This window comes from Rhinolophus sinicus, chromosome 5 (assembly GCF_057876585.1).
Source record: "Rhinolophus sinicus isolate RSI-liver-muscle chromosome 5, RSI-T2T, whole genome shotgun sequence".
NCBI classification, from domain to species: Eukaryota; Metazoa; Chordata; class Mammalia; order Chiroptera; family Rhinolophidae; genus Rhinolophus; species Rhinolophus sinicus.
Window position 1 is genome coordinate 63,712,538 of NC_142505.1, and position 25,863 is coordinate 63,738,400.

At 37.9% G+C, this 25,863-nt stretch overlaps 1 protein-coding gene across 1 annotated transcript in view; it reads right to left on the bottom strand.

The window, feature by feature from the left end:
- MDFIC2 (MyoD family inhibitor domain containing 2) overlaps positions 1–20,181 on the bottom strand; it is a 122,655-nt gene extending 102,474 nt beyond the window's left edge. Inside the window, exons 1-2 of the mRNA XM_088798536.1 lie at positions 20,036–20,181; positions 19,375–19,462 (exon numbers count right to left, since the gene is read on the bottom strand). Of these exons, the coding sequence (XP_088654662.1) occupies positions 19,375–19,462 (88 nt within the window). The 5' untranslated portion in view covers positions 20,036–20,181. The remainder of the gene's footprint in view (positions 1–19,374; positions 19,463–20,035) is intronic.
- Between the last annotated feature and the right edge of the window lie 5,682 nt (positions 20,182–25,863).

The following is a 25,863-nucleotide window of genomic DNA, read 5'->3' on the forward strand; positions in this document are numbered from 1 at the left end:
TATCATCAATTAGTCTATGACAAAGGAGGCAAGAATATACAATGGGGTAAAGAGTCTCTTCAATAAATGGGGCTGGGAAAACTGGACAGAGACATAAAAAACAATGAAAATAGACCACTTTTTTTTTCCAGCATATACAAGAATAAACTCAAATGGATAAAAGACTTAAATGTATAGCCTGAAACCATAAAACTCCTAGAAGGAAACAGGCGGTAAACTCTCTGACATTGCTCGAATATTTTATTTTGGATATGTCTCCTCACACAAGGGAAACAAATGAAAATATAAACAAATGTGACTACATCAAACTGAAAAGGTTTTGCACGGCAAAGGAAACATGAAGAAAATGAAAAGACAACCTACTGAATGGGAGAAGCTATTTCCCAATGGTATATCTGATAAGAGGTTAATATCCAAAATATATAAAGAACTCATACAACTTAACACCAAGAAAAACAAACAAGTCAATTAAAAAATAGGCAGAGGATCTGAATAGATATTTCTTCAAAGAGGACATGCAGATTGCCAACAGACATATGAAAAGATGCTTAATATCACTAATCAGGGAAATGCAAATCAAAACCACAATGAGATATCACCTCACCCTGTCAGAATGGCAATCATCAATAAATCAAGAAATAAGTTCTGGCGAGGATGTGGAGACAGGGAAGCCTCATGCAATGTTGGTAAGATTGAACAGTATGGAGGTTCCTCAAAAAATAAAAAAGTAGAACTACCATATGACTCAGCAATCCCACTTCTGAGTGTTTATTGTAAGAAATCTGAAACACTGGTTCTAAAATACATAAGCACCCCTATGTTCACTGCAGCGGTGATTATAATAGCCAAGATATGGAAGCAACCTATGTCCATCGATAGACGACTGGATAAAGAAATTATAGTACATATATACAGTAGAACACATATATATGGTGGACTATTACTTGGCCATAAAAAAGAATGAAATTTGTCATTTGCAACAACATGGATGAATCTAAAGGATATTATGCTAAGCGAAATAAGTCAGACAGAGAAAGACAAATACCATATGATTTCATTTACATGTGGAAGCTAAAAAAGATAATAAAACAGAAACAAACTCACAAATACAGAAAACATATTGATAATTGCTAGATAGGAGGGAGGTTGGGGAAATGGATAAAAAGGTGAAAGGGATTAAGAAGTGCAAATTGCCAGTTATAAAAGTCATAGGGATGTAAAGCACAGCATAAGTAATATAGTTAGTAATATTGCAATAACTATGTGTGGTGTCAAGTGGGTACTAGACTATCGGGTTGGTCATTCCGTAAGGTATATAAATGTCTAATCACTATGTTGTACTAATATAATATTTGGATGTCAACTGTAATTGAAACATAAATTTAAAAATGTAAAAAGGAAACATATAAAATATGTTGCATTTTGTTATCGGCATAAGGCGTTATTTTATGAAACTGAATATGGTTTAATAAAAACATGTGCCCCCTGCTTTATTTTCTCCTTGTTTCACATACTTGTTCATTATATTCCTTCATCTTCATGGAAATGACAAAGCTTAACCTATGTGTCAAAATAGAAAAAATCTGACTTCAAACCTCACAGCCTCTTGGTACACCATTTAAGATTGTGTCTAGTGCATATCAATGTGTTGAAGACAGAATTCTAAATCTGTCTTACATCTTATAATTCATTCAAAGCAGCAGTATTTCTACTGATGGGGAAAGGGTGAAAGATTTTCTTCACTTTGAAATAAGGCAAAGATAAAATGATTGAGGTGTTTACACCTGTTACTAACCATAGATTTCTTTTTCCCATGAGCATCCAAATACATTGTTGTTTAAAACATGAAATGCTGTGAAACTTAAATGCTGTGCTTAATTTTCCTCCCCAAATCTTCACCTTATTGTCTCTCTGACTAAGATACTGACACAAACTCTAAACATGATACTTTCTCCCTGTTAACTTCTGCTTTCAGAGCTTACCAGAAACACATGATGGACCTCATTTTAGTTAACCAGAGTTCAAGAAATACTCAGCAACAATTTCTAGAACCTATTACTTCTAACACCTTGACATTGGTTAATACACTTTTGCAAATTAGATAATTTTTAAAAAATCATTTAGTTATTGAACTAACACCAGGAGCACACACTAGTGGAATACACAGTACAATCCATGTGTTTCCAACTGAGCAAAGAGTTTGATCATTTACCCAGCATGTTGGATGCTGTCTTTGATGTCTCAATCTCCTTCATCCCATAAGCAAGGTACCAGGAAGTCCTGACAATTCTAATTTTCAACGAATGCTCAAAATGTCTCTTCTCATTCACATTGTCATTCTTATAATTCCTACTTCAGCAACTGGACCCCCTCTACCTGCTTTCAACCAATCCACTTTTTCTCCTCTCCAATTCACACTACTGCCAGACTGTTCTTTTTAAAAAGCAAATCTAATAATGGGCTCTCTGAGCATAATGCCATTTAATATTTTCCCATTGACCTTAGACTAACTTTTTTCCCATGACTAATCAAGATCTGTCATCTGTCTCTCTGGTCTAGTCTATTTCCAGGCTCTGGTCCAGTAACCCCCTTGCTTCCCCCCCTCCCCCCATGTATCATGGCTTTACTCGTGTTTGTTGATTGACTAATAGGGTATATATTATTTCTAATCAAAAGATTCTTCTGAAATGATAGAAAACTATTTCTCTCTGAACCCTATTTACTTTAAAAAAGAGAACAAACTAAATTTATATTTATATTTAAGCACAATTCTCTGCTTGTTGAATTTAATGTTGGACAATTTTCATAATTGTGCAAATTATTTTGCCTGGTTCTGGGTAAGTAGGTATTGTAAAATGAGTCCTTACAAAAAGAAAGAAAAAGAACCAAAGAGCCTACCTGTTTACATAAATATGCTAGGGAAAGTTGAGAGAGAGATTATAAGATAATTGCCTCAGACCACAAAAAGACTGGATGTCTTGGTGAAAATTAACAGTTTAGATATTTGAGCCACTATAAGGCTGTAATTAGATTATATTTCTGTTTAACCCCCAAGTTATTTATTTAATTTCTCTTATTTCTAATGCCAAATTCATATAATCTTTATAATTTCAGTTGGTTAGATAGAAATATGAATGCTTACTCCATTTGTCTGGATGCCTTGTGGAGCAACGGGTTTATTTGTGTAATCAGAATTTTCTGAGTTGCATTGAATTTCTTATTGGAGGGTGAAATAATATTTGACTTAGTTTCTTCTCTTATGTAAAATAAAGAATTAAACTCCTTCCAAGCATTTTTTAAAACATGTTGTTTTCCTTTTGTGGGATAAGTGTTAAGAAATCAGGAAATTTGTAAATCATCATTTGATTACCCAAAAAAGTAGATTTATAATTTTAATGAAAATATTATTGTAAACTCACAGGCTTCTGATCACCAAAGTATAATTGAACTTAATTCATGATTGAAAAATACAGTGGATGCAGTCAGCATTCATAATAGCTATCTGAAATACATTGTTTGTTTCTAGCTTGAAGCTTTACAGAATGTCTTTTGTTTGCTAAATCCTACTATTTAAAGATTTAAGGGAACACGTTTTTTAAAATTCTAAATATAGCAAGGTGTCATGCGGGAGACCCTGCTCGCTGCGCCATTTGTCATGCGGGGCAGCCTGCGGGGTCTCTGCTCCCACTCCCCATACAAGAACGCAGGCTATGGTGAGGCCAAAAAGGAACACCCACGGAGCCATAGGTAGGGGAGTCATACCACTATATTCTCTCTGGCGGCACTATACTCTCACTGGAGGCTGGATCCACACTGTCCGCAAACCGCCATCCACGCTTCCCAGCCCAGCCGCCATCCTCTTGCTAGCCCCCATTCTTTCTCGCTTCTCTTTTTCTCTTCTAGCATAGCCACAGCAGTTATATTAGTGGCCAATGGCTAACTGGTTACAGCTGACGGCCAACTAGCCACAGCTGATGGCCATGCAATCACAGTTGACGGCCATTTACTACCTGAGCCAGCACCTGTCTATGTGAGGCCGAGAGCCTGGAAACTGCTTTTTGGGGTTCTGTCCCCACACAAGGACAATCAAGGTCACATCTAATGTTGATGGTGGGGTGTTACTTGCAGAATGCGAGAAAGCAGGGCTGTGTTTAATATAATTTTCTTGCTGGAGAGGTGGTGTCATGCGGGAGACCCTGCTCACTGCGCCATGTGTCGTTCGAGGCAGCCTGTGGGGTCTCTGCTCCCGCTCCCCACATAAGAATGCAGGACACGGTGAGGCCAGAAAGGAACACCCATGGAGCCATAGATAGTGGAGTCATACCACTATACTCTCGCTGGCGGCTGGGTTGGAGACACAAGAAGCAGGAGCCACACTGTCTGAAACCTGCCGTCCACTTCTCTGCAATCTGAAACGCGCACTCCGCCGTGCTAACTGCCGTCTGTGCTTGCCAGCCACCATCTTCTTGCTAGCCCCCATTTTTCGGCTAGCGTAGCCACAGCAGTTATATTAGTGGCCAATGGCTCACTGGTTACAGCTGACGGCCAACCAGCCACAGCTGATGGCCATCCAATCACAGTCGATGGCCATTTACTATCTGAGCCAGCATATTTCCATGGGAGGCCGAGAGCCTGGAAACTGCACTCTGGCTCTGTCCTCACAGGTGGTATTACCAGATAGGGATATTTGAAAATTAAAGTTAGATTTGGCATCCAAATATCCTTAGGTTTGCAGGGTTTTGATCTCTTTTAGCCAGGCAAAAATATATTGTTTCTTAATCTGGTCATAGTTGGTTCTGCCACTGGAATTATTTCCCCACACACATACACTTTGATGTGATATGTTTTATTTTCAAGTGCTTGTTTCCCAAAGATTAGTAAACAAAAAACAAAATAAGATTCCCACTTTCCCCATCCATCAGCCTTGTTTTTTGTTTAGTTAACTAACTTAAAGGGAAGATATTAAAATGATTCACTGTTATAACTCGTCGTACCTTCAATGACTGGATATTCTAGGAGCTGAACTCCAACTTTTATCTCTTAATATGAATGTAGTAATCTTACGAAGTTGTAACTCAGTCTGAACTATCTGATCACTACAATTTGTAGATAAATTGGCTCTGAGTCTTCACCTGATGTTACACCTTTTTCCTGCTTTCAAATCACCATGACTGCACTAAAGATCCTGTTTAGAGAATCCAGCTAAATGAATAATAGGTTTAAAGAGGCATCATCTGCATGACTTCTCCAAACATTATCTCTTTGAATTTCAATTGTCAAAATGAGTATAGATTACGGGTTATTGGTCACCTACCTTCAAGCATAATTCAAAGCGGAGTCTACGATAAAGGACAGAATTTTGGATCAGAATACCTGGCTTGCGACCTGGTCCTATTGTCTATTACCCATGTAAACTTGGACCAAATTATTTAAACTTCCCTGAACTTTACTTTCTTCATCTATAGGAAAAGCACAATAAGGATTTCTGCACATGACTTTTACGAAACTAAACTGAAACACCTATGCCCAATGTATGGGAACCTGTTGCCTGAAAGCTGTAGGTAAGGTGTGAGGACTCCACATGGTGCCTTGGTCATTCTGCTTATAAGGAAATTCCAATGGATACTGTAGTGCATTCCTCTGAGATTTAAAAGCAAAAAATTTGTAACAACCTGAATATCCAAAAATAGGAAATTGGTTACATATACGTTATTACTTTAATAGTGGAATATTATATGTATAGCTTTTGAAATGATGCTGTAACTCTGTATTTATTAACCTAGAAAGGTATTTACATTCATTTCTGAGTAAGGAAAACACATTATTAAATATATTGCATAATCAGACTTTGTTAAAATTACTAATTTGTGTGTGTGTACACACATTGATACACAAATATAAAACATACAAGAAAAGATGTACAGTAGTTATTTCCAGGTGTGGGGACTTGGAGTAATTTTTTTTTCCATTTGCATTTTCTAGTTTTTCTAAACTAAACAGATTGTTTACATAAGGAGACACACACACACACACACACACACACACACACACACAAGAAATTTCCTTTTCAGTCCAGGGGCTTTCTTTAATCTCTGACAACTCTTTCTCTCCCTTACCTCTTAATATCCAGTCCATGGTCAAGGCCTCGGGGTCAGAAATCTCTTGGGTGCCAGCCTTCTTGTTTCCATTGCCCTGGCAACCATTATCCCAATTCAGAAATCATTCTTTCTCATTTGTGGATGCTGAAAGCTTCTAACTCATCACTCTATTTCCACCCTTCACCTCTGTTTCTACCCTTCCTATCCATCCTCATAAAGATTCTCAAATCACAAATATTTGCTAAAGCATGAAGCTCATTCTGTTATCTATCTCTTGACCTAAACCCTAGATATATCTGATGGCCTCCCTTTGTCCAGAAACATTTGGTTTGTGCTCTTCAGCCTGGTACTAAAAGCCCTTCATAATATAGCACAGGTGTGTTTCTTAATATCCCTTATATAGCCTTCACCTAGCCAAACATCATCACCGGTTCTCAGAACACCCCAGGCCTTTCGGTCTCTACTTTAGACCATCACAGGCCATCGGTTTGTAATGCTACTGCCTATTGAAACTCTACTCATGATGTACAGCCTGGTTGTACCAATTTTTCCAGAAAAACTGGCTAAAGTCCCAATTTTTCTGAATTCTAGGTGTGCTCTTTCCTATCTCTGAATCCCAGATTTTCCTCAATATTTATTTATTTGTTTATCTATTCATATCATTTTTGAGCATCTGCTATGCTCCAGGGGCTATTTAGATACTCAGAAACAAAGAGGTAAACAAGCTAGATACATGCTTGCCCTTAAGCAATTAACTACCGAATACTTAACATTTCTCCTTTGTTTAAACCTACTGACTCATGGTGAACCTCCAGCTGCAACATCACACACGCTGATTGTGGGCAGCTTGGGTGTCATGTATGTTTCATTATCTCATAGAAACCACTGTGTTAGCTTACAAACAGGAGATAGTCAATAAATGTATTGTTGGAAGGTCAGAGTGAAGGATGGAATAAAATATTTTGTCCCAGCAACATAGTTATACATCTATCTATCTATCTATCTATCTATCTATCTATCTATCTATCTATATATCTCTATATATATACATATACATATATATATAAAATACATGTATGTATTCTATATATGTATTTTTAAGTATGTACTTATTTCTGTTCAGTGTTTTTGAAAATTAAAATTGATTCCTAATTAGTATCATTAATTTGGTCTCCAAAACGATGGGAACAAGTTGCTTCTGCTGAGTCCAAGATGAGATTGATTTCCTTTAGTAAAATGGAAGCAAAGAGTACATTCTTCTCTTTGAGAACAAGTTATGTGACAGAACTCACATTTGATCATTTGAGCTAGAATTCAGAGGCCTGAGAATGGCCTACAGAATTTAGGGATTTAACAATTTACTGTATTTAGCCAATGTTTTCATTACCTATAAATACACCTCTAAGTTGCCTCTAAGTTGTGTAACTTTTTAAAGTTTTTAGTGAAATTTTCCCTCTTCACTAAATTATTCAATTAAAAATTTCTCTTGGAAAAGTGAACTCCCTTACTATCTATTCAGTATCTCTATCTCTTTATAGTATAGCTTTTCCTCATTTTAAGATGAGGGTATTAGTCGTTTTCCTTTTTTCATTTTAAGAAAAAAAGCTGGGTAATAAATTAAAGAGTATTTACACAAAAGGTCTTTTCTTTTAAGATCTGTAAGAAATCTAAGTTAATATTTTTAAATGAATTCTGTTTTCAAGTAGTAACTCTTCAGTTGGTTTAGCCCAAATCTGCTAAAGCCATTAAGAAAACAAACCAACAAGCTTTGTTTTAATCTTAAGCGAAATCACCATCTATCTAAGGAATTGGCTATACTCATATGGTTTGGTGTGTGAGTTTTGATGCTGAAAAAAATTCCATCCAAATCGGTTGTGCACATTCTACTATATTTCCGTTATAGCTAAAGAGTTTTCTCTTTGTCTGAATTGTATGACGAAAAGGATCTGCTGCTGTTATTTTGTTTCCCCAACTGAATTATAAGTTCTTTGGGCATGAGAGTCATGTTATGTTATATGTGTAAGTCTGTGCCTTGCGGGAAACCAAAACATTTTTTGGTTTGGATTATTTAATTTTATATTATTTTGTAGAAAAAAATGCTTCCTCTGGTATAAATGGTTTGTCTTAATCTGAATTTTCATATATTAGTCTAAGAAATTAGTTTTAAGACACATGTTTAGAATGGAATCTTTTTTATTAATTGTGGTCTGAATATACCTTTTGATATACTTTTCATTCTCCAGAAGAGTATATCTATGTAAACTTTTTATACTTTTATGAAAATTTTGTTCAAAATGTTTTAGTATTCACATAATACCTTTTGGTAACTCTAGTAGAAATTTGGTTTGTTATCTATAGTGCTGAATATCCTAAATATAAAAAAGAAAATAAAATTGGTAAAAAGAAGAGGTGAAATACAGATTTTCCTCTTCTGTTGCCTGGTGTTTGAGATTAGACATCACAAAGTACCTTCCTTAACTTCTGTAGTGTAACTTTTCCTTTTCAAATCCATGTTGGTGTGGAAATTCAGCTCAAGAGGAAGAATTGCCTGACGACTTATTTAGTACTATGCTTCTGTGAGTTGCCCTCTCTATTTTTTCGTGAAGGTGTACATGGCAAAACTACTGTCATTGCCCTTGCTTTTTGTCTTTGGTGCACATTTACTTTTCGACAGGCTTAAATAATGGCTAAAATGGTTGAAATGATTTATGCCTGCAAGTGATGTCTTCCTTTGCTCTATTCACATTCCTTTTTTTACTAATGGTCTGGTGAATACCTAGTGTAGGTACATTTTATTAGAGAGTATATTCCCTCTAAATGCTGTTCCTAACCTGAAAGAAATGGGCCATAATCATATAAAAATAAAGTATCTCTTTGTAGAATTTACAGGTAATGGAATGTCCTTATTCCTGAGGCATGGAACATAAGGGAATTTTCTCTCACTATCAGATTGCTCTTTGTACTAATGGTGATTAAGTGTATCATATCAACAGCTGTTGTGATGTGTAGGAAAATGAATGAGTCTACTGAAAATCTCAACTGAAAGAAGTAAATCTCTGGAAGTTTCTCATTCTCTACAATTTTCTTCTTCCTGTTGAGACATGGGAGATGGGTTTCCAGTCCCTACAGATTGCTTCACTCCTAGTTCATAAAATTGCAATTAATAATGGTGAGCTAAGACCATTCTGGATTTGATGAACTGCCCTATCATCATTGAAAGAGAGTCTTTAAATCTGCAATTTAACAACCTGTAGAGACTTTGCACTGATTAATTCATCTGGTCATAGTCTTAAGGCTGACATGGCATCTTCTAGGCCTTGATTCCATTGGGATCAACATCATCACTTTGTAAGAAATGAACTGACTATTTTATAGGCTTAGTTGGAAAGAAATTTCTACCGTCAGCTGTAGGATGTGCCACTGGAATTTAATTTGTTGACCTATGAGAACACAGAAAATCTCATATTTTACTGAACTTTCTAAACATAAAATAAGGTGATCACAGAATCATAATGACGCTGACATTTGAACTTTAGTAGAAGGCCAATGCATTTAAAGTAAGTACCCTCCTTCCTGAAATGTTCAGCTCTCCATCAACACAGATAGGGTTCTGAAGAAAATATTATCCCTTGTGGAGGAAAGCACTGGAAATTGGGTCATGGATACTGGCTCTTAGAGTAGACATTATTTGAAGGCCACACAATATCTGTTTTCCCTGTGTTCTGGGGCTAGAACCCTGCGTTACCTCTGAAGAATCATCTACTACCCTAGCCTTGTGATGCTGTCAGGTAGTGTTCCCTGCCCTGCCTCGCCAGGATGGGAACAAATGGCCAAGGCAGTTGTACTTTTTCTTTGGGATTTGGAGTCTTGAGTACAGGGGATGAGAGGACAGAAAAAGTATGTGGAGCTAAATTGCTCCAGGAGTGGTGACCTGAGTATATTTGTTTAGTCTTGCTGTTCGGATCACCACAGCTACCTCAGTTTCTACCCCTTCTGGTCCTGGATTTTCCTTCTTAACTCTGAGCCACCTCCAAGTCTTCCAATAAATGTCTCTTTTCATTAATTTAGCTAGAGTCAGATGTCTGTTACTTTACTCTCAAGAACTATGTGATGATTAATTTTATGTGTCAACTTCAGTAGCCTAAGGGACTACCAGGTAGCTGGTAAAACATTATTTCTGACTGTGTCTGTTAGGGTCTTTCAGGAATAGATTAGCATTTGAATTGGTAATCTGATTAAAGAAAAATCACTTTCACCAATGACGTGGGCACCATCCAATCTGTAAGGGGTGAAACAGAACAAGAAGGCTAAAGAAGGGTGTCGTGCGGGGCGGCTGGCGGGGTCTCTGCTCCCGCTTCCCACAAGAGAACGCAGGATATGGTGAGGCCAAAAAGGAACACCCACAGAGCCGTAAATAGGGGAGTCATATCACGATGGTCTCACTGGAGGATGGGTTCACAGGACGTGCGACCTGCTGTCCACTTTTCTGCCAACCGACTGACGACTCTCCTCCACTCTCCTCGACTCTGCTCCTCTACTATCTTCAACTCTCCCCCGTAGCCGCAGCAGTTATATTAGTGGCCAATGGCTCAATGGTTACAGCTGACGGCCACCCAGCCACAGCTGATGGCCATCTACCACCCAGCCAGCACCCCTCCATATGAGGCCAAGAGCCTGGAAACTGCTCTTTGGGGCTCTGTCCCCACTCTCCACCCCTATAGGCTCTCACCTCACAATCTATGTGACAAGTGTCTTCCGTGAGGGGGCCTGTGCGAGGAGCCTGGAGGTGAATGCAATATCCTGGACACAGCCAGGCTCTCGGGCACACCCAGGGTTTCTCAGGACACCACCAATGCTTCTGGGCACAGCCAGACTTCCTGGGCTTCTTAGGGTACCACTAGTTTCCCTGGGCACAGCCAGGGTTTCTCAGGGCACTGCCAGTCTCTCTCTGGGCTCAGCCAGACTTCCTGGACTCAGCCAGGGCTCTCGGTACCACCACTCTCTCTGGGCCTCTCAGGGTGTCCTGCTGGAACAACAGTGACTCACAATCAAGGTGCTTACATATTCTCAATGGTGGCCAGTTGGGACACAAAAGCAAATATCCCCCAGTTCCACTGCATGGTGGTATGTTCCCAAACAAACAGTCAAGCGGTCCATTAAATTAGGGATGGAAGGCAATTCCCCATAGTCCATAGTTATTCGCCATGGCTGTCCTGGGAGTGAGGGACAACCTTGACCTCACCCTCATCTCCCACGGAGGACTCAGCAAGCCTTTCCTCCTGGGACAAGTCCTGCATCCAGGCTGCCTCAGCAAGCACTTCCCAGCCCACAGGGCCGCAATGTCCTTTGCTTTCTCTGCCACCTTTGCTGGTTGGGGAACCATCCACGTCTTTCCACTCCTCCACGGGGGTCCAGCTCTCCGGCAGCTGCTCCTCCTGGTCTTCCAGAGACTGAGTGTTCATACACACAAACTGCTCCACCGCCCTTTGGAGAGCCTTGGCCGGCACCATATCCTGCCAACTACGCCATGTGTCATGCAGGGTGTCCGGCGGGGTCTCTGCTCCCACTCCCCGCAAGAGAATGCAGGATATGGTGAGGCCAAAAAGGAACACCCATGGAGCCATAAGTAGGGGAGTCATATCACTATATACTCTCTGGCAGCATCCGCCTCTCTGCAATCTGCTCTTGTTAGCTCAGCCACCATTTTCTTGCTAGCCCCCATTTTGCTGCTAGCATAGCCACAGCAGTTATATTAGTGGCCAATGGCTCACTGGTTACAGCTGACGGCCAACTAGCCACAGCTGATGGCCATCCAATCACAGTTGATGGCCATTTTACTACCTGAGCCAGCACCTTTCTATGTGAGGCCGAGAGCCTGGGAACTGCTTTCTGGGGCTCTGTCCCCACAAAGGGCAAATTTCTCTCTCTGCTTGAGCTGGGGTATATATCTTCTCCTGCCCTTGGACGTCAGCATTCCTGGTTCTTGGAACATCTTACTGGACCAGGAGTTATTCCACTGGGTCTTAGAACTTGGGGCTCGGACTGACTTTCCTGGGTTTCCAGATTGCAGGCAGCAGATTGTACAACTTCTCAGCCCCCGTAATTATGTGAACCAGTCCCTCATAATAACTCTATCTATCTATCTATCTATCTATCTATCTATCTATCTATCTATCTATCTATCTATCTATCCATCCATCCTACTGATTCTGTTTTTCGGAACCTGACTAATACAAACTATTATAGCTTCATTAAATAATTGTTAAATTTTTATAGTACTGTGCTATCTTTGGTAATCTTTTACCTTATGTTCTTTTGAAAATAAAATGCAGTAGGATAAATTTTACTACAATGTAAAATATATCTTTAGTAGACATTTCCAGGGAACAGAGTTTATTGGAATCCAAAATGCTGACTGAAATCTATGAAAGGTTGGCTCTGTTCCTGGGCCAACTCCCCACACTCATCAAATGCCAGCCTTCCTTTGGGTCAAGACGCTCCAGCCACTCTTGTTTTCATTCACTTTTTGGAGCAGGACATGTTTTTCCTGCCCTGTTTCTCTACCTGAAATTTTATTTCATTTCCTTTATTTTCTCCATTAACAAATGTCTTTTCAGCCTTCAGGTCTAAGTAAAATCTCTGGCAGACTTTCCCTGTCAGCAGCTGATCTCATATATCCTATTGCTTAGTTGATAATCTCTGTTTGGGATCCCTCATAGGCATTTCACATTTAACCTGACCACCCAGATCTTCTGATTCTCTCCTCCCCAGCCAGTTTTCCTCTCACTCTTCTCCATTCAGCATCACCCTCATGCAGTGTCTCCAGGCAGGAGTCTGCCCTGACACATTTCTTTCTGTTGCCCCAAACCAATGCACCAGCCAGTTCAGTTGGCGCTACCTCCAAAATGGGCCCCAAATCCTATTCTCCCTCTTTCACCATCACAATTTTATCCTGTCTCAGTTACTACCTTTTTTTTTTTTTTTTTTTTTTTTTTCCAGTTACTACCTTTTGCTTACTCAACTGCAATGTCTTCTATTTTATTCCTGTGTGGCACTCTTTACCTCAAACAACATAAGTGATTCCTTACATTCCCTTGCTTAGACTGTCCAGTGGCTTCCAACTCCAATTAGGAAAATAGATCCAAATTCCTGACTGGGGCCAGCAATGTGATCCAACATTATTTCCAACTTAAGCACTTTCCTGTCTCTCCATCACTCACTCCCTTTCTCCATCATTTTCTTTTTTCCCTTCCTCTTCCCTCCCTCCCTTCCTTCCTTCCTTCCTTCCTCCCTTCTTTCCTTCCGTCCTCCCTCCCTCTCTCCTTCCCTCCCTCCCTTCCGCCCTTCCTTCTTTCTCTCGCTCACATCCAGGCATTCTGAATTCTGAGCCATACTATCGTTGCACAAGCTCTTCTCCTTGTTGGAATACTCTTCCCAGATTTTTGCACAGCTGACTTCTTCTTGTCATTTAATTCTCAACTCAAATCTCTCTCTCAGAATGTCCTTAACCACTGATTCTAAAGGAGAGTTCCCCATGCCAACCTCTGTCACATCATCTTGTTTCAAGTCTTCAGAACAACTAATCCTGTAAAAGTATCTTGTTCTTGTTACTTACTTATGTGGCTTGCAAGGGCATATTTCCACATCTAATTTTTCCTTTCCAATACGTTTAAAAACAAAACATCATACTATTTGGCTGTTACTTTTTCTTCACCTGTATTTTGGTTATTAGGTAACACATTGTCACAAGTTAATGAAGATTAATGAAATAAGAGCTAATGAGCCTGTTTCCTGTATATACATAATAAAAGAAATCTCAAGGTATGCTATTTTTGGAAATTAACAATTTAAAATAGGCATTAGTGTGGCTTAATTTTTAAGCTAGTCAGAAAAAGATGCCCTTTTAAAAATGAGAATTATCTGAGTGAAAGAATTAGCATGGATTTATATTTAGTCATTATAATAAAGCACTTAAATACATGAGTTCCTTGAGGGCAGGAACGGTGGCATTTTCATTGTTTGACAACTTTGTACCTTTGCCTAACATCTTGTTTGTGGGTTCAAGAGGAGCCTCATGCAATGGTTGCTGAATTGAGTAAAATACATATTTTGGAACTGTTTTAATGCTTATAACCTGAAATTATTTTTTAAGCAAATGAAGTAAATTCACTTAAAATTAAGGGAAGTCCAGTGAATTTATGAAAGTCAATAAAAATAAGTAAGATTTTCACTTTCTCCATCTGATTTGTGATCCATCATCATTTGTTTAAATGATGATCAGGAATGAGAAAAAAATTCTTGTATTATGGATTTGAAGTTTTGCATTTTACTGAAAAGAGAATTTTTGGAACATGGCTTTTGAGACCTCTGTTTTCCAGTATCTTGATTTATTAGTTCCTTATATTAATTAATTCTGATTAAATTGTGATCCATGTATTCTTGATGCCAAATCAAGATCTTACTCCTCTACATCAATACTAAATAAATATAGGGGAGTTTCCTCCAAAATGTATCTAAATAACGATTTTGAAATAACGGAAGGCTGTAGTCACCATGTGACCACTTACAGAAAAGGAGCTGTGCTTACTTCAAAATGACAACACAGTTCTCATCATCCGAGATTTTTTCTTCCTGGCATTTTTGGAAGGTGAGAGAAGAACTTGTTCATTGTCGTCCTCTCCTTTTTAGGAAATCAAACCTTTTCCCTAAGTATGAATTTTCCCATTTAGACCTACCCAGTGGAACAGAGTTGGACAGAGTCAACACTGGATTAGAAGAATGTAAATTTGCTGTGCTACACTGAGGGCACACTTATAACTTGGGGTTATTTTGTTCTTCCCTCTATTTATTACAATCATAAACAGAATGCTTCATCACTGAAACAATTACAGATAATTACAGGACAAGCAGTCTTATTTCAGTGGTCTTAATTTCACATTTTTAAAAAATTAGAAAACTGTCTTGACTTTGTACCTACATATAAATGTGTGTGTGTGTGTGTGTGTGTGTGTGTGCGCGCGCGCGCGCTAATGAAGCAGTGTTTATGGAAAACTGGCTTTTGGGAAATTGTAATCGATTTTGTGTAGGGATATAAGCTCCGAGAAGTTACAAACTGGTAGCCTATGGGCTGAAATAGACTCCCAGAACCTGGTTTTATTTGTCCGGCATGGTGCTTTATTATTGTTGTTTATATTATTAACCTTTAAACATCAAGAGATTCCACATGGAAATCCAGATTTCCCGCTTCTCCTGAACATCAGGAGACACTGTGAGAAATTGTGTGTAGTTCACACCCTGGTGACGCTGTGATTTTAAACTGCAAATGGCAACAATTTAAAGGCTTCCATCCTTTCATTTTGATGTTTCTCTTCCGTATCAAATGTGTGCAGTGCAAGCACTGAGATGCTTACCCAGTATGCTCCCTGGCTTAATGGGGTATTACATGCCATCTTATTCCACCTGTAATTTCCCCCAATTTCTATGTTATATCCATTTTCCTTCATGAGGTTTTTCACATTTGGCCTATTTTCTTCCTCTCCTTGTTATGACTTTTATCCAGGTCCTGTGTTTCTCACTTCAGGGCTGCTGAATGCAGGGCTGTCTTAGCCGTCACCTTCCCTCTTGCCTTAACCATTCCTCTGCCTGTCCCATCCCATTCTGCAAACTAGTTATACATTTATATGCCCAAATAATGCTTCAATATATTCCTCCTGCCCTTAGACCTGCAGTGACAACCCAGAACCCGTGTCCAACTACCTAACCTCGAGCCAGAACTCAGTTTGTTCCTCCCATTTTGTGTCAATCCAGATGCACGTAACTAGTCATTATGCCATGTCCATAGCACCTACGCAAACCCCTTCCAGTCTCTGATGACTTTCCTCCGGCATTCTCTCCTCCTCTCCACCTGGGCAAACAGATCATGACCACCTTCAAGACTGGCCTTTCTAGACCACTTTGGTCCACAATTGCACAAGACAGCTCATCTTGCCTGGTGCATATATCAAAATCATATTTTGTTTCTCTGTCTTAAAACGCGGTTTTTCCAAGTATGGTCCCTGGATGTCTTACTTCAGAATCACTTTGTCTTGCCCTTATGCATTGATTCCTGGGCTCCACCTTATGTCCTCCTGAATTCCTTAAGTTGGGTTCTAGGAATCTGATAAATCTAAAATATGAGAAGTCTAGAATTTAAAGGCAACATGACTCATAGTGGTACAAGGTTGCCTGATGCTTTGATACAAGGTGCAATAGCATGTAATTAAATATACAAGTACATTTGCAGGTCTGCTAGTGTGTTTCTCAAACACTGTTTACCCTAATTGTTGATAAGAGCTCTGGGTGTGGCTTTAACTGGTTTCTTGACACCACTGCAGAGGCCATCCAGCCCATGACCCATCGGAAGGAAAGTGGGAGGTAAATAAGGGCCTCACCTTCCAGGCAAAAGCAAGACAATTAGATCATAAGCTTCCCGAGTGCAGGACCTGTCTGTTTTTTCTTTTTACTTGTTCTCTGCCCTCTCATGCCTTGTCTCCAGCAATGTCGTGATTAATACATGTTGAATAGCACTGGATAAATTGAATGAATGAATGTTTGTAAGTGAAAATTAGAAAGCACCTCAGTCCCAGGTTGACAAGGATAGTGAACACTCTTATTGGTCGCCTGCTCAGTCTGGGGTCAGGTGCTACGTTCAGTGCTTTTCGTAGATCACCCCCCTGAGTGCTCACTCCAACCCTAGTAAGGCATGGCTATGATTCCCCATTTTAACAATGGGGAGGATTCAGCTAGAGTGGCAGAGGGAGGCAAGAAACATTGTGACATGAGAAGAGATCATTTTTGTCATTTATGGAAAGGGGAGATAGATTTAAAATACTGACTAATAACCATTGGAGAAATCACTGTGATAAGTTGGTTGGTTTAAGGCAAAGAACAGAATTTGGAACTGGAAGACCTGGGTTCGAGATTCAATTTGCCACTTAACAGCTCCGCAAATTTAAGCAAGATCCAAAGTCTCTCTGAACCTCAGTCGCTCAATCTATAGAAGGGGGACAATACTACTGCATATCAAGTTGTTATAGGGACCAAATGAAGAAATCTATGTGAAATGCTATAAAAATACAGAGTGTTATTACTATTAATGATTGCTCAAATATGAGCCAGGATCTCAAAAAACATAACTATATTATTTTGAATCATGGTTTAAAGAGGGGAAAAACACAGAAATGATGAAATCTCATCTCCATAATCACACAAAGCAGACATTATCATCCCCAGCTAAGGACACTCATGCTCAGGGAGGTTATGTCACATTCCATAGTCACAACACACTAGTTAAACAGTTGAGCTGAGATTTGAAAACCACACCTGCCTGACTGCAAATGCTCAGGTCTTTCTAATGGACAGCACACCTTTAAAAAAAAGAAAACAAAACCCAACACATATAATTTGTCTTAACATTAAAAAATAGATTTATGTTTGAAAACTAACTCATTCTGATAATTCCCAATTAAGATGTTGTCATCTAGAACCTGGCTCGATTTTCTTTTATGAAATATAGTAAATGTAATTTGAATGTAGCTTAAATGAAGTATCCAAATGGGATAAAACAAGTTACCTGGGAAATTAGATTCTATAGATTACCAGAATTCAGTGCCTGAACTGTACTTAACGGAAACAATTTTTTCAAAAGAAAATTCTTCAGAAACCATTGATTGGCCTATCAAAGTCATCATTGTTTCTATGTGAGACATCAACAGCATGGAGTAACGAAAGCAACAATAAATAATTTAAACTTCACTTTAGTAAAGAAGAACACCTCTGTTTTCATGGATTTGGGGTTTGTAAGAAAAACACAGGGAAACCTTTGACCGAAGTTCAATTTTTTACTTGCACATTGTTTTTAAAATGTTCTATTTAAGTTGTTTTTAATAAAGAGAAGTCAGATAATTTTCTCTCACCCTGTGGCTTTTTGAAGGAAATGATTCTAAGAATACTTCATGCCTGCACCAACTTTTATCCTGCAATAGAGCCTCTAGTGGAGACGAGCTCCAGCTATTAATTTGATTACTGGGGCGTGGGGCAGGAGGAAGGATCTTTTTTAGAAAAGTGAACATTTTTACAATGAGGGAGGAGACAGGACTGGATAAAGGAGAAGAGTGGCCAGGAGGGTGTGTATGAATGTGGAGGTGCTGGTTTAAGTACCTGAGGAAAACTACTGAGCACAGGTCATGCCCTGACAAGGAACTTACACATCTTTCCTTTGAAGCATTGTGTAAGGTTTGGTTGAATTTATATGCTGTGGAGTCACACACTTGGAGGTCACACCCACTCTGTCACACTTCCTAATCTTGTAATTTTAGGCCGTTTACTTAACTTTGTGACTTTGCCTTCTCATCTGAAAAGTCGGAGTAACTACTGTTCATAGGGTTCTTGTGATGACTCAGCATAATCACAACACGCATTGTGAATGTCATTGGTAATATTGTTCTGGGGTTCTGGGACTTACTTGACATAAACATTAAAGTCTCCTGTGACCTTATAAAACAATTTTGAGGAATAGCAACTACGTAAGAGCTGTTTCTTTATAATTGAATAAATACATGAAATGGTGTAAAAGACACAGACACCTATTTAGATAAAATATTAAATCAGTTTCCTTTAAGAAACATTAAAGATGTTTAAAAAATGAAAAGATTATAAAACCAAATCTTCTAGTAAATCATCATGAGTTGATTCGTATTTTCAAAATTGCACCAATTTGTACTCATCATAGGAGACCATATCGATTTGTATATTTCAAGCAACTGCCTTACGCACGCCGTTCCTCTGGCTGACAGCATTCTCCCCTGGGAAGGTGGCTTCTCTAACTGCAGTGAATGGCGATTCTATTTGTAGACATTACTTCCTACAGCGTGCGTTCCCCACTGTGATTATTATTTAAAAAATACTTGTCCTCACATTATTTAGTCTCCTTGGTTAAAGGAGAAGTTTCTACAGCACAACAAGAACTTCACAGACACGATGTATCTGAGCTGAAAATGTATATTCTCTTACCAACAAAATAATCTGTGTTTACTGCAACATAGGAAATACAAAAAGCATTTCAATACTAAAGATCCTCAAACTACTACTTAGGCCAAGAGAAGAAAAAGGAAAAAAAATCAGAAGTATTAATATTCTTTGAATTGCTGGGACATTTTTCCTCTTCCTACACGATCTCTTGCTTACACTAAAAACAGAATGTTCACATTGACAGAAAACGGACAGCAAGAGGACTTACCTTCCTTCAACCAAGAAATGTTATTTTTATCATTTTCAAAATGCTCCGTTGTTCTTACTTTTATCTTTTCCAGCTCAGTTTCTGACATCTAAGTGGAAACAGAATTTGTGGTATAAAAAAATTCATTAAACCCAAAGTTATAACATTGAGCTTTATATTTAGAGACTACTGCCATCTTATAGGGAAATGTTTTCTCAGTAATAGATTTTCAGTTCACTCTCTAATGTTAAATTTTACATTTTATCCATTTGTAGTATTTTCAAGCATTAACATTGAAAACTAAACTTTATATAATAGTTCATTTTTCAGCGTTGCAATAAGATTTTATAATTTTATAATTTATGAATATGAAAGAATAACAGATCAACATCTACTCACAGATTTGTAAAAAACATTCAGTTGCTGTTTTAATATTTTTTAATAGTTTATAGAAAAGCGTGCAGCAAAGTGACATACAAACATATAAATAATAATAAAACCCAAAAGGACTTTTTCAGCAATTGATTGGGTCTAATGAGAACCTTTTGGCCTAAGATAGGCCCAGTTGAGCTCCCTGAAGTTATCGAGGAGACTTATGCACCTTCACTGCATTGCACTTGACTTGCACGGCTTGCTCTAAGGCTAGGACGCTCCACGTGAATCAGCACCTCAGTATATTTACCTGTGTGTTGCAGAAGGAGGAGGCCCTGGCGTGGGACAGGGGAGCAGCGTGCCGATGCACCGGGCAGCCTTCCTGGTTGTCTGGATGTCCAGCATTCCTCTGCCCTGCCAGAAATGAGCACAAACGAACACACTCCCTCCCTGGGTGGTGCTAGATTTGCAGTGCTGCCAAAAGCATCCAACTTGCGGCTGAGAGGTTTTGTGTGTGTATGTGTGTGTGTGTGTGTGTGTGTGTGTGTGTGTGTGTTTAAGGTAATATAAAGCCTGTGGTTCAAAACAATAAAAACCTCTTCCAGGCTAGCACTTATTTAAAATGACACTCTGCAAAATCGGGTAAAAATAATGAACTCTTTGCAAAATGACAGAGTTTTTTCAGTCCCCTTCCTTCCACACTGGCCATTCATCACTTAGGGGTAATATTAAAGGATATTGAAAAATATACATAGACTATTTGTGTTAAAATAAAAGAAGGGAAACCTCTAAAGCTTTATTTTCTAGAAGTTCATTCTGCAGCTGACATTTTGAAAAGCAAGGTTTTCTAACATTTTATAGGAAACATGAAAACATCCCAAGTTCCTTTGAGAGTCTGCAGATATTCCAAAAAGGATTTGAAATGACATTTAAAAGAGGATTTGTCATTAGATTGTTAGTCAAAGAGAATACTATTTTCAACAGAAGGTTAACAACAAAAAGCATAACCCTTAAGTATGCCTGATGATAAATAATTCAACATTTCTAAATGTTGTTGTTTTTTTCATCATGGAATATAATTTTTATTTTTTGGCCCAAAGTGGTTATCTAATCTCCTTGTATCCATTTCACCTACTTTTCCAATTTCATTTCTTGTACTTTGCTTCCAGTTTCATTGTCTTTAAAAACTACTTTGATAAGCCAAATTTCATGCTAAGATAACTTTCAGTTCCTCCTATTATCAGTAAGATAAATTTCAGATTCCTCAGCCAGCTAACGGAGACCTTGAATGGATGGATTCTGTAACATAATTTTCAAATTGTGGCTTAAGGTCCTAAGATTTCTCTGAGGTGCCTAACCTTTTACTCCAACCTAATTGTAATGCTGCTGTTCCTTAAACTTACTTGCTTCTACTATTACAATAACATTCCAGAAATGTTTCCTCAAAATCCCATCTCCACCCCTACATTGACACCTTCTGGATTGCTTTCATCTGATCCTATTTGGGACTCCAGGCATAACCCTTTCCATTTGGTCTTACGTATGTAAGCCTATCTTATTTTCCTAAAAAGACTATAAAACCTCTGAGGGCTCAGCCTATATCTCAGCATATTGTGCATTTTGCTCAGTGTGTGACAATATCATGTACAGATTAATAATGGATGTATAAACAAAACCAGAGTATCAAAGACCAATGGTGTGTCTATTAGGCATATTACCTCACCAGTGTTGACCAGGGAATTCCAGATTGATGGGTTTAAATTCCAGGCCTGGGAAAGGTTAAAACTGTAATTAAGTTAGGTTTTAAGTCTTGGTTTGGTGATGTGAGCTTAGCACCAGTGATTCCATTTTGAGCCTGTTTTCTTTATTTTAACAGAGTGTGTGACAGTACTTGAATTTTCTGTATGGAATTTTCTTTCATTTTGAAGAGCACTATTTTTTTGAAATTAGACAACTCATTCTGAATTTTATTCCTATCTTTGTGAGCATTAGCAGCCATTCTTTATGAGACCTGTAGACGTTAACAAGCATTGTATTCATTTTTTTCCCATCTACTTCACCAATAAAGATGATAAGAATAGGCACCAAGTACTTTTTCCTGAATTAACTGTATATCACTGGTGCCTTTATTGGACATTGCATTAAGTGTGCTTCACACTAATGTGAAGCTTTAAACCACTTATGCATGAACCTAGAGATGCACTTGAGCCACAACATTCTCCATCTGGGTAATGGAGTCTTCTTGAAACTGGGGTTTTAGTCTCTTGAGCTGGACTGGGGATTGGGATGAATGAGGTAAATCACAATTGATGGCAGGCAATAAAGAGAAACCGAGTCTGATGAACCCCAGGCAGAACAGACTGAGACACAATAGATGGTCCAAAATGAAGTTCAAAAGTGACAGGCCAGCCTCAGAAGTCAGGCGGGTCTGATTAGAAACCAAGGAGAATAAAAACATTTTTAAAAGAATCCCCTCTCTGGTACCCAATTTTTTGTATCCATTGTACCCATTTAAAATGAGCAAAACAATTCCGACCCTGGGATGTGGTCTCAGGGCTCAAGTTTTCTTTATAAATTATGTTTCTATTTTCTTTTCTAAGTGGAGAATTTGCATGTACTCTTATTTTATAACCCTATTCCTTTTATTTTGACTCATGCATCAATATTTCTAGTTCCTAGTCAAAATCTGATCCAGAGACAGAATCTTTAAGGTCAAACTATTCAGCAGAAAACAATCTTTGCCAAGAGAAAACCTGCACGATAATCATACGTTTCATGTTCTCATTTCTGTTAAAATAAAATTGAATGTGTGAAGCTAGAGACTTCTTTAAGAAACAAATAATCATGTGCTATTAGTCTTTTGATTATCTTCAAAATCATCACATTGTCACTTGCCAATGTTTATAAGACACTAAAATTACATGTCTAATGTAACATTATGATCAGTCAATATGTAGAGAAGTCACCAATCAGATTACTGGACTTGAGGACCATAATTTGTAGTGTAGAGCTTTCTGAAGGACTAGTGGATTGAATCTAGATGGAAATGGTATAGAAAGGTATACTACCTCTCTGAAAATATGTTTTTTGCTACAGGACCAAATCTCTATATTATTTAATATAGTTAATTAATTATTCTAATTGATTCTTCTAATGAATAATATATGCCATCAAATATTTTACATTTAAATAATTATTTTGGTAATTTTGTAGTCTTCACATAAAAATATACATGGAGTAAATAAACATTGGCCCAAAGAATCAAAGGAAAACATAAATAAAGCATGAAGAAAATTTCGTATTTCCAACACAGGCTTTCCCAGAAGAAGGTTACAGCTAACCCCACAAGCCATACCAATTAGAGGATTTACTAGACGTTCGAGCTCATCAGAAGTTTAGTTTTTAGAAATAACACTCAGGGATATAAAATGTATTAAGTTTTTATCATTGTTCCATGCCAGATCATTAAAAAAAGCTGTGTACTTTGACCAAATTATTTTCACACCTTATAAAGCTGCTTTTATTGACTTAGACCTTGGCTGGCATTTAAAAAATATGTAAGAATAAATATGTAAATGACACTTGCTGATAAGTTTATTATGAAGATTTTTGGTTCCTCAGGATTACAGTATAGATCCTTAAATTAATAGTCTACTTAGTGTACATATTGTTACACTTCATGCAAAATGTAAATACTTTATAACTGTATAATTCTATTTCTATGCTCTCTCCTTTGTACTATTATTTTCATATATTGTACACATACAAATGTTATAATCTGACAGGCTGTGTGTGTGTGTTTAAGCAGTCAGTTGGCTTCTAAAGAAATTAGGAGGGGAAAAAAAACTATATTTTTAAAATGTTTATTCCCATAGTTGCCATTTCTGGTTCTTTTCAATTCCTTTGAGTAGGTCTGGATTTTCATTTGATTTCATTCTTTTTTAACCTAAAAAACTTTCTTTACGATTTCTTGAAGTTAATTTCTGCTGGTTACAAACTCTTTCATCTTTTGTTTATCTGAAAATGTCTTTACTTCACACTCATATGCTGTATATAGAATTATTGATTGCCAGTTTCCTTCCTTCCTTCCTTCCTTCCTTCCTTCCTTCCTTCCTTCCTGCCTTCCTGCCTTCCTGCCTTCCTGCCTTCCTGCCTTCCTTTCTTCCTTTTTATTTTGACATAATTCCTGTAATTTTCCCACTATATCTAACATGATTTTTTTCCCCTCTCCAGTCACTTTAATTTTTTCCCCCTTCTGTTTTCAATAGCTTAACTATATTGTGTTTAGGTGTAGTTTTCTTTGTACTTTTTTCTGCTTTGGTTTTGATGAGATTATAGGCTCTGCAAGTTGATGTTTTTCACCAAATTCAGGACATTTGGGGCCATTAATTCTTCAAATATTTGTTCTGCTCCTTTTTCTCTCTTCTCTCACTTTAACATTCCAATTACACATATGTGAGACCACTTAATATTATCACATAGGTCACAGAGGCTCTGCCTATTTTTTCCCAGCCTCTTCTTTCTATTCTTCAGATTGAATAATTTCTGTAGATTTGCTTTCAAGGTCACTAATTCTTTCTTCTATAATCTCCAATCTATTATTAAGGCAATTTTGTGTATTTTTTTATTTTACATTACAGTTCCAGGTTTTTACATTACATTTGGTTCTTCCTAATACTTCCTTACTTCTTTGCTTATATTGTGTTTCCCTGAAAATAAGACCTAGCCAGACAATCACCTCTAATGCATCTTTTGGAGCAAAAGTCAATATAAGACCCGGTCTTATTTTACTATAATATAAGACCAGGTGTAATATAATATAATATAATATAATATAATATAATATAATATAATATAATACCAGGTCTTACATTAATTTTTGCTCCAAAAGACGCAGTAGAGCTGTTGCCTGGCTAGGTCTTATTTTCAGGGAAACACGGCAATACCCATCTCTCATTTAACGTCACCATCTTTTGCTTTAATTTCTTGATCATATTTATTATAACTAGTTTAAAATTATTATCCAACATCTGGATCTTCTATTGACTGCTTGCTTTCTTGGTTGGGTTACATTTTCTTTGTTCTTCAAATATTTAATAAATTTCATTGTCTATTGGACATTTTGGATGATACATTGTAGAGAGTCTGGACTATGCTGTATTCTTTTACAGGGTTGTTTTTTTTTTTCTTCTTCTTTCTAGCAAACAGTTTAATTACTGGTACATCCTTTGGATCCTGTCATTCTTGGTTTATGTTTTGTTGGGGTGGGTCAATTTTAGTTTTTTCTCTTAGTCTTTCAATGTACCTTGTGCTAAAGGATCTGGTTATTATGGCCAAGGCATATATCCTTTCTTAGGTCTCAACAACATGCCCAAGGTGCTCAGTGAGATATCTCCACTGTGGTTAGACCAGAGTGTCTTCTAGAGCTATGTTAACTGGGGTACCTGCATTCAGTGCTCAGGCCCACAGATACTACATTTTTGCAAGGTATTTCAAGTCTCATCCTATGCATGCACAGAATACTTGGGGTGGATGCTGCCCTTCCCTACTTTGTGCAGCTCCCTCTTTTCCAGAACCCTGCACTGAAAATTCTAGCCACTCTAACAACCCAAACTCATCTCTGTCTCTTCCACTCAACAGTTTGCTACTCTGTTTGGGTTCCACCTGCTAGCACTGTGGTAGGGAAAGGGCGGACATGGCAAGAGCTGGAGCGAATATGTAGCTCATCTTTTGTGTTTCCCTACTCTCAAGAATTACAGTACTGTTCTGCCTGCTGTGCAACGCTGGAAAATAGTTTCTTAATTTGTTTTGCCTGATTTTATAACTATGTATAAAGAGACACAAGTCCAGTACCACATATTCCATTGTGACCAAAAGCAGAAAGAATTTAAAAAACTCCTTTACCTCCATCCTTCCAATCAATCAGACATCAGAGAGAGCAGGGCAAATGAGCCTAGAACAAAGGGTGGCTCATCACTGAGATTCAAATTTCGCTTTAAGTTCACAGAAGAATCACTAGTTTTGGTACTTTTTAACAAGTACCAAAGAGTTGAGATCACATTTAAACCATAAATCTTATATTAGTTAAGAATACAACATTGTTTGAAAGTCGTATTTGAACTAATTACCCAACCAAAT